Source organism: Nanorana parkeri, unplaced genomic scaffold (assembly GCF_000935625.1).
Source record: "Nanorana parkeri isolate BGI_ZX_2015 unplaced genomic scaffold, ASM93562v1 scaffold1452, whole genome shotgun sequence".
Classification (NCBI taxonomy): Eukaryota; Metazoa; Chordata; class Amphibia; order Anura; family Dicroglossidae; genus Nanorana; species Nanorana parkeri.
This window is the reverse complement of record NW_017307720.1, coordinates 89761-99201: the sequence shown is the minus strand read 5'-3', so window position 1 is coordinate 99201 and position 9441 is coordinate 89761. Positions and strand designations below refer to the sequence as shown.

The window sequence follows — 9441 nt, the reverse complement described above, 5'->3', positions numbered from 1 at the left end:
TTTCTGGTCTGTACATTTCAGGTGAAACGTTAAACAAATGACGGTGAAATTTTGCAAAGCGTGTGACACAAGAAAGCAATTCCCCTTTTATAAGAGTCCTCCGCGCTGCGAACGTTATCAGCGGCTCGGCCTCAATTTAAAGGGTTCTATTTTGAAATAGGTATTGAAAATCTGAGAATGAAGCGTTCGCGTCTTCTGGGCTGCGCGGGCATTCGGGATTCACTTGCAGTATCCTCTGTATGAGGCCGGTGAGGTGAGGGATGAGGCTGAGGTGTCTTATCTCACATGGGGTCTCCAGCAGCAGCTGCTGCACACGCAGATATCATCGGTTGCCCGGCAACTGTCACACTTCTCCCGCCCTCTTGTTACCTGTTTGCTGATGGATCTCCTGCCTTGGGGCATCACTGGTCACATGACTCCGCACCTGGTTGTGAACCGTATCATTGGGGATGGGGGGGGGCGTCATGAATTACATTAGCAGCAGGAGACAGATGGGATGCAAAACAAAATCCAGGTGATTCCACAGAGACATTGCAGGGCATCTCTATAGCAACAGCTGATTTAGAGGATTTTGGTAACCCATAGCAACACAATTTTTTTTTTCCCCCCCACCCATCTGACTGCTGTACATTGCAAGACTGTGTCCATAATGAGGGGCTCCCATCATCCCTGAGCTGAGTTTCGGGGTCTGTAGACCTGCTCTGCCCATTATGAGGTGCTCCCACCATCCCTGTGCTGAGTTCCCGGGTCTGTACACCCGCTGTGCCCATTATGAGGAGCTCCCACCATCCCTGTGCTGAGTTCCCGGGTCTGTACACCTGCTGTGCCCAATATGAGGGGTTCCCACCATCCCTGTGCTGAGTTCCCGGGTCTGTACTTCTGCTGTGTCCATTATGAGGAGCTCCCACCATCCCTGAGCTGAGCTTCCAGGTCTGTACAGCAGCTGCATCAAAACTGAAGGGGAGGTCGTTGTGAGTCATTCCTTTCTCTGAACGTCGCCTTCACTTTCTCTTTCAGTGATCGGTCGGCGTTGCAGTCGTAATCTTGAAACTGGAACATGATCTTGCCTCCTCCTTGTGGGATTCCAGTGAACTTCTCTCTCCTTGTAGATTATTGTGTACAGAGGTCTCGGAGTCACTCTGGAAGGATCACAATATACATTCCTCTGTAACCGAATTCGGGTTTTTATTTTGGGTTGCCATGGGGATGACAATCTTCATGATATGGCCCTCTCTGTGTGAAGGTTGAGGAGCACCTCGCTTGGTCGTGACCCACTGTGCTGGACCTATGGACACGGGTTTACAAGATGCTTATGGTCCTGATGGATGTGCATGTGACGGCTTGGTCTCGCTGATATGTGTACACCTATCAGAACCAAGAGCGTCTTCTAAACCCGGGTCCATACGTCCAGCACAGTGGGCCACATCAACCATATATTCATGAACTAGGGGTGGGCAAATTAATATGGCAATCGGGAGCCAGTCTTTCCAATCCAGGAGCCAGCTCCATTGACATCAACTAGCGGAAACCTTAAAAGTTGGGCGCCAGCTGTCATTTTTAAGGAGAATTGGCAACCTGGCTCCTGGGATTTGTCTAACCTCTGGCATGAAGGCTTCCGCCATGTCCAGCAACTATGCTTCCGGGCGGCTGGGTACCATATACCATCCATATAGTGGTTTGTAGTTGGTTTTTAGCGATGGGGCATTTTGTAAGCAGGATTTGGTGGTATCCTAGACCTGAGACCATTGGTCGGCATCTAAAGGGACTTCAGCTTCCACCTCCAATTTATGTCTGTATTTGTGGTTTGGAGACCTGGACCCAATGAGGAGGGAGCTGTATAGCATGGACATCAGGCCCTCAGAGAGGGATCTAACCACAAGGCCTGTGTGTGGACCCATCTCGGGAACCGATGGACAATTGGAATAAAATTGGTGTGTGAGGACATCAGTCAACAATGTTTTAAGGTGTGGCGGTATTGGGTGGAAGGGGTTGGTATCTGTACTGAAGACCATTGTCTGGAGGTATTGGGTGGAAGGGGTTGGTATCTGTACTGAAGACCCTTGTGTGGAGGTATTGGGTGGAAGGGGTTGGTATCTGTACTGAAGACCATTGTGTGGAGGTATTGGGTGGAAGGGGTCGGTATCTGTACTGAAGACCATTGTCTGGAGGTATTGGGGGGGAAGGGGTCGGTATCTGTACTGAAGACCATTGGGTGGAATGGGTTGGTATCTGTACTGAAGACCATTGTCTGGAGGTATTGGGGGGAATGGGTCGGTATCTGTACTGAAGACCATTGTGTGGAGGTATTGGGGGGAAGGGGTCGGTATCTGTACTGAAGAGCATCCGTCATGTCCATTGTGCACATAGCTCAGTCTCATGTTCGTGTCTCCAGCAGGCGGACCTCTTCATGTAATGTGTCTCCATGACGTAGGAGGGATAAGGCCTGGTGAAGCCAGTAATTGTCCTCTCCAGGATGTGTTTGATCCCGGGCTTACCTGGATTTTGTGTTTCCAGGAACCCTTCTTTGGGTTGCTGCCAACTCACTGCCCCCTCCCTCACTCTACACTATGTGAGTCACCACCCTGGGGGAGGTTCCACCATCCCCACCTCTCCCCTCGGGGGGGCTGAATGGGAGACCCTAATGCCCTTGGCTTGCTTTGGAGTCTGACCCAATGTTGTGGTGGATTCCAAAAGCTCCGGAACTTCAACCCTTCACCATTCAAAGAAAAGAAATGGCTCTGGTATGGCTGGTCATGGGAAACGTGGCTCCCCTCCGGAGGGTACCAAGAATGTCACCTAAAAATCCAACAAAAGCGCCAAACCAAATGGTGGAGACCACTTTTAAAGATCACATACAACAGCCAACGGGTTTCGGGGGATTAGCCACTCTCCCTTTGTCACCCTGAGATAGGACTAGAAACCCTTACGTTACTGAGGCCTGGAGGAAGTAATCTGTAGTCCTGTCCTAGGATGACAACGTTGCTACTCTATAGATGCAGTACATTGAGCGTTGTCACCCTAGAACAGGAAATGTATTACCGGTAGGATCACCAGGTGAAAATAAAGCCTGAAAAAGGAAAACGAATGCAGCCACCACATCTGAGGACTGAAGATGTAATATGACATTTTTGTTCCTGGGTTTAGATAGTTTATTGATGAACCTAAGGTATGTTAAATCCATAGGGGTTCATTTACAAAAGATTCACACGGCACTAGCGTCACTAGAGGGAGCTGATGAGCATTGGAATTTTCTTATACTTGTCAGCACCATCTTTTTATTTTTTGAAAGTCAAAAAAGTTACTGACGCGTTTTGGGGGTCTCCACACCCCCCTTCCTCAGGGCTTATGATGTTTAGGTAGCTGCAATAAACGATTATTCTCACAGATGGCAATCTGTGTAATCAAAAGCTTTCTACTGATTGGCTGCAATGATCTATAGCCACCTTCTCCCCGTCCTCCATATTGAACCAGTTGGCCTCCCTGGCATAGATGGTGGCCCTCAACTTCCTGTAACCAAACCTGTCCGGCCACAGAAATCGCAGCCCTGCCCCATGTCTTACGAGGTGGTAAAAGTCAGATAAGAAAGCCAGACTGAAATCTTTTGTTATATTCGTGTTTGCTCATAACAAAGCAACAGAGCATCTAACGCGTTTTGACACTCCCCGTTCATCCGGGCTTGGTTATTTGGCGAGCTTGAAACCAGGACTGGGGTTGGGTGGATCAATAAAATGGCTGTATGCGGTTGATTATGACAGAAGATCATTCTGATAATCTGCTGTCAATCTGCCATGAAACCTCTATTTTCGAGCTCATGGAATGCTTTGAGCCCTGACAAAGGGGGAGTGTCACTTGTCGAAACGCGTTGGTGTTCTACTCTGGTTATGAGTAAATTCTAATATTAATAGGTTTGGACTTCTTCTAGATCTTTGGCCTGACATTCTCATTAGACTTTGACACGTGGCTCTTAAACTTCGGGTCCCCTAGATGAGGGGCCCCCCTGTTTTGTTGACACACGGGAGCTCCTGCACTCCATATGAACTCCTCTGACCTTCTTCAGCCAATCGGAACCCAGGGCCTCCGATATCCGTGTTCTTACCATGTTCCGTCTCTCGTTTCAGGAATACATCTGCCCGCGATGTGACTCTGGTTTCATCGAGGAGGTGACAGAAGACTCCAGGTAGGTGCCCCTCACCCCCTGGGGGGCATATATATACGCGTTCCAAGATGGTATAGAAGCAATCAGATGTAAAGGTTCTTCTTGTGTGTTGGGATACATGTTTGTAGGTCACGGGGCTTCTGGCGTAATAGGGCTGACGGTCATGTGACCATTCAGGGGCCCCTTTTCTGACACCATCTACTGGGGGGGTTAGCAAGTGTGAGATGTGTTGTGGCCCCGACATTGCATGCTCTATATAGGCAATCCTCGCTCTATGAGTCAGCACCATGCAGACTCTGAAGCTGGCTTCACCTTTGGGGCTATACCAGGGGTGGGCATCTCCGGCCCTCCAGCTGTGCTGCAACTACAACTCCCAACATGCCGCTGGGAGTCATCCCTGGGCCAGCGGGGGGCGCCGACAGCAATAAAAATCTGACTGGGGTCTACGTTGTGAGTTTTACTTTAGATACAACAGAAGAGCAATTGAACTTTTAGGTTTGGACCCGCTGAATACGTTCCCGGGCCCATCGCAAGCAAAAGATGAGCAAAGTCTTCAAGTTAATGTTCTTTAGAAAGCAGCCACAGCCCGGGTAGAAAAGCCTGCAGCCCGCCAGCATGCAGCAGGACACTTGGTCTCCCTGTGGAAGCAGTGGTTTCCCTCCAGAGGTCTGGCATGCCTCCTTTGAGTCAGAGCTTGAGCTCAAGGGTTAAGTTTTATTCTGCTCAGGGTTCTTCTTTAATCGGTGTGTTCCTGGAAAGCATGCTGTGTCAGACCTCTGCAGAGAGACCGCTGCTTCCACACACAGAGTATATAGGTCCTTCTATGCAGCGTGCTGGCAGGGGACAGGCTTCTCGACTCCGGCTGTGGCTGCTTTCTACAGATGTACTGGGAGACTTTGCACCTCCTTTTGTTTTTATTGTCCTTCACCTGGAAAGTGTTCAGATGATTTATGGGAAGTTCAGTGGAGGTTGAAGCGCAGCGTTCTGATTTCCAGGAAAGCATGGATGAGTTCTTGTATGGTTGTGGCGTGTGTGTGTCATAGGAGGGTCTGGGAGTTTCTGTCAGTTGTCGGTGGAAAACCCCTGAGACTGTTTATACTCCTCGTCTGACCATGTGTCCGCTTTCACTTTCACCTGTACACGGGATACACATGTCTGCTCTGGATGTATTACCTGTGTACAGTACCCGGGAGGAGGGGGCTGGGGTGTCATGGGTAGTCACATGTGTACAGTACATGGGAGGAGGGAGCTGGGGTGTCATGGGTAGTCACATATACAGTACATGGGAGGAGGGAGCTGGGGTGTCATGGATAGTCACATGTACAGTACCCGGGAGGAAGAGGAGGCTGGGGGGTCATGGGTAGTCACATATACAGTACATGGGAGGAGGGAGCTGGGGTGTCATGGATAGTCACATGTACAGTACCCGGGAGGAAGAGGAGGCTGGGGGGTCATGGGTAGTCACATATACAGTACATGGGAGGAGGGAGCTGGGGTGTCATGGATAGTCACATGTACAGTACCCGGGAGGAAGAGGAGGCTGGGGGGTCATGGGTAGTCACATATACAGTACATGGGAGGAGGGAGCTGGGGTGTCATGGATAGTCACATGTACAGTACCCGGGAGGAAGAGGAGGCTGGGGGGTCATGGGTAGTCACATATACAGTACATGGGAGGAGGGAGCTGGGGTGTCATGGATAGTCACATGTACAGTACCCGGGAGGAAGAGGAGGCTGGGGGGTCATGGATAGTCATGTGGACAGTACACAGGAGGCGGGAGCTGCGGTGTCATGGGTAGTCACATATACAGTACATGGGAGGAGGGAGCTGGGGTGTCATGGGTAGTCACATGTGTACAGTACATGGGAGGAGGAGGCTGGGGTGTCATGGGTAGTCACATGTGTACATTCCCCAGGAAGAGGAGGCTGGGGTGTCATGGGTAGTCATGTGTACAGTACATGGGAGGAGGAGGCTGCGGTGTCATGGGTAGTCACATATACAGTACATGGGAGGAGGGAGCTGGGGTGTCATGGGTAGTCGCATGTGTACAGTCCCCGTGAGGAGGGGGCTGGAGTGTCATGGGTAGTCGCATGTGTACAGTCCCCGTGAGGAGGGGGCTGGAGTGTCATGGGTAGTCACATGTGTACAGTCCCTGTGAGGAGGGAGGGGGTTATGTTGTCACATGTGTGTGTCATGGGTCAGCGGAGTTCAGTGGCGCTGCAGATATGTGACACGGATGATTGTCTGATCTTTGCTCTGGGCGGAGTTTAACCCTCGTCATGTTTTTCTCTGCCAGTTTTCTAGATTCCGGGGGAAGCACAATAGACGACAATGGCTCCACACATTTCGCTGAGGTAAGAGCGCGTCTCGGCGCCGGATGTGACAGCGCGCAGCGTGCGATCAGCGCTCCTCCACAGATTACAATCATTGCAACCATTCTGACATCACAGCACCCTGCCTCAGTGCTTCTATCAAGAGCCCCCTGCCCTGATGCCATGCAAAGATTAAAATGCATTGATGGGTGGGCATTCCTGGGCAGGCTGTAATTGCATGCAGACCCCCCCCCCCCCGTAACACCCACATGCAATGCTGAGCCTCCGTGATTGAAAGAACTGAAATCCAATGCCTGGAAGGGGCGGGGCCAGGGACAGGCTGGGGAGAAAAGAGCTAGATGGTGCAGGCAGGAGCAGCGCTGGGTTCTCGGTCTTAGTCACCGCCCTGTAACGTTTTCTGCCACAACAAATATTTGCCGATAACCTGCGCTGTGCCGCTGTGCACGCCGGCTGATAAGAGGCTCCTGTTACCTGCAGAGAGCTCGGTGAGCAGATGGCATTCAGGCGCGCTCGGCTCTATGTGATCTGTGAAAAAACAAGGTACAGCTAAGCCGATCCTCCCAGGTGACGTATCACCTGAGCGTTCACATATTGGTGTCTGCTCGTCGTCTGCCATCCGCCCTGTCACTTGACCTTTGGGTTGCCTATCTCATAGACTTGATTACCTGTCCAATGGTTGAATGACGGAGCGCACGAGGCGGGGTGACAACGCTGAGCTCACAAGGCAGGGTGACAACGCTGAGCTCACAAGGCAGAGTGACAACGCTGAGCTCACAAGGCAGAGTGACAACGCTGAGCTCACAAGCAAGGCCGGCTGACAACGCTGAGCTCACAAGGCAGAGTGACAACGCTGAGCTCACAAGCAAGGCCGGCTGACAACGCTGAGCTCACGGGGCCGGGAGAGGACGCCGAGTTTACGGGGCCGGGGTAACTTCCGGTATCAGGAAGCTGGGCAGCGAGTCCTAACATGCTGCCCGGCTTCCTGATTGGCCGTGAAGCCGACTCCATGCTCTCTCGTCACCAGGGAGCATGGAGCTGGTTTCCCGGCCAATCAGGAAGCCGGGGTAATGATTCACCCCCCTGGCATCCTGATTGGTCGGGAAGCCGGCTCCACGCTCCCTCGTCACCTGGTGATGAGGAGCATGGAGCCGCCTTCCCGGCCAATCAGGAAGCCGGGCAGTGTGTAATGCCTCGCTGCCCAGCTTCCTGATTGGTCGGGAGGTTGGCCAATTAGGAAGCTGGGCGGTGAGTCATTACCTGCCCCCCGGCGTCCTGATTGGCCAGAAAGCTGTCTTCATGCTCCCTCGTCAGCTTGTGACAATGGAGCAAGGAGCCAGTTTCCCAGCCAATCAGGAAACCAGGCACCGTGGAATGACTCACTGCCTGGCTTATGATTGGTCGGGAAGATGGCCAATCATAATCATTATCTGCCCCCGGCTTCCTGATTGGCCAGAAAGCCGACTCCATGCTCCCTTGTCACTCAGGAAGCTGGGCAGGGAGTGACACGTCGCCCGGTTTCCTTAATGGGACTTCCGGTATTGGTATTTGGTATCGGCGAGTACGGAAAAAAAAAATATCTGTAATCGCTACCGAAAAAACGTTATCGGTGCATCCCTAATTGAGAGGAAGTGGCTTATTGTTGTCAGCCTCAAACAGGAAGTGCTGTTGCTGGTAAGGAACTCTGCAATAGATTCACAGAATACAGCGAGGTGTGATGCCAAACATACCGAGGAATAGATTTGGGGTTTGTAGGGTATTTTGGATAGAGTAAGGAATTTTTCTTTACTTCCTGTCCTGAAGACGCAACAGCAAATTAGAGAAAATTGCATTTTGTGAGGCATTCCGATTGTAGATGGATGTCACTGGAACAGGTGTCTCCATTGGAGGATTTCCCCTCACCTCTCTTTCCGGTGACAACTCTTTACATTTTTTCCCTCTATGGCTTTAAGTCTCAGTAACAGTGGTCACCAGGACAGATGGTAAGGGAGAATCTTCTCGATGGGGACACAAGCGGTAAACCTGGGAGAGGGTCTAACCCCATTTCTCACTTTTCTTGTTCCTCAGCTTTGGGACCATTTAGACCACACAATGTTCTTTCCCGACTTCAGACATTTCCTGAGCAGCAGCTCGCTGGACCAAGAGGGCCGAGACAGCGAGCGGCGTCACCAATCCCACCCGGACATCAGGGTGACGCGACGGCCCCCAAGGCAGCCCATGACGAGATATCGTTCCCGCGTCAGCTCCCGGCCCGACCGTTCTCCCGCCATTGAAGGGTAAGGGGGGCCAGTTTCATGTTGGGTTAGAAAGAACTTATTCAATATGTGTCACCAGTGAGAATATATTGGGAGGACCCGGACATCTCTGACTCTCTGTCTGACCTCCCAACTAACATGGTGCCGTTTATTTGACAGGCCTGAGGACTTCTGATCTCTCCCACCCACCATGACCTAACCCTTTGACCGATGGGCCAGGAGACTTCTGGAATGTCCCACCCACCATGACCTGACACTTCGACTGATGGGCCAGTAACTCCGGGTCTGTCCCACCCACCATGACCTAACATTTTGACCGACAGGCCAGGAGACTCCTGGCATCTACCCCCTCACCATGACCTGACACTTTGACTGGTGGGCCAAGGACTCCTGGTCTATCCCACCCACCATGACCTGACACTTTGATGGGCAAGGAGACTCCGGGTCTGCCCCACCCACCATGACCTAACACTTTACTGATGGGCCAAGAGACTCCTGGTCTGTACCCACCCACCATGACCTGGCACTTTGACTGATGCGCCACAAGGTTCCTAGTCTGTCCCATCCACCATGGCCTGACACGTTGACTGATGGACCAGGAGACTCCTGGTCTGTCCCACCCACCATGACCTAACACTTTGACTGATGGGCCAGGAGACTCCTGGTCTGTACCAACCCTACCCCCACCATGACCTGACT

General features: G+C 51.8%; 1 protein-coding gene across 1 annotated transcript in view; it reads left to right on the top strand.

The window, feature by feature from the left end:
• The window catches only part of RNF115 (ring finger protein 115), a 27516-nt gene that overhangs the window by 9593 nt on the left and 8482 nt on the right, over positions 1 to 9441 (top strand). The window contains exons 2-4 of the mRNA XM_018570079.1: positions 4119 to 4177; positions 6454 to 6511; positions 8555 to 8763. Coding sequence (XP_018425581.1) covers positions 4119 to 4177; positions 6454 to 6511; positions 8555 to 8763 — 326 coding nt within the window. The remainder of the gene's footprint in view (positions 1 to 4118; positions 4178 to 6453; positions 6512 to 8554; positions 8764 to 9441) is intronic.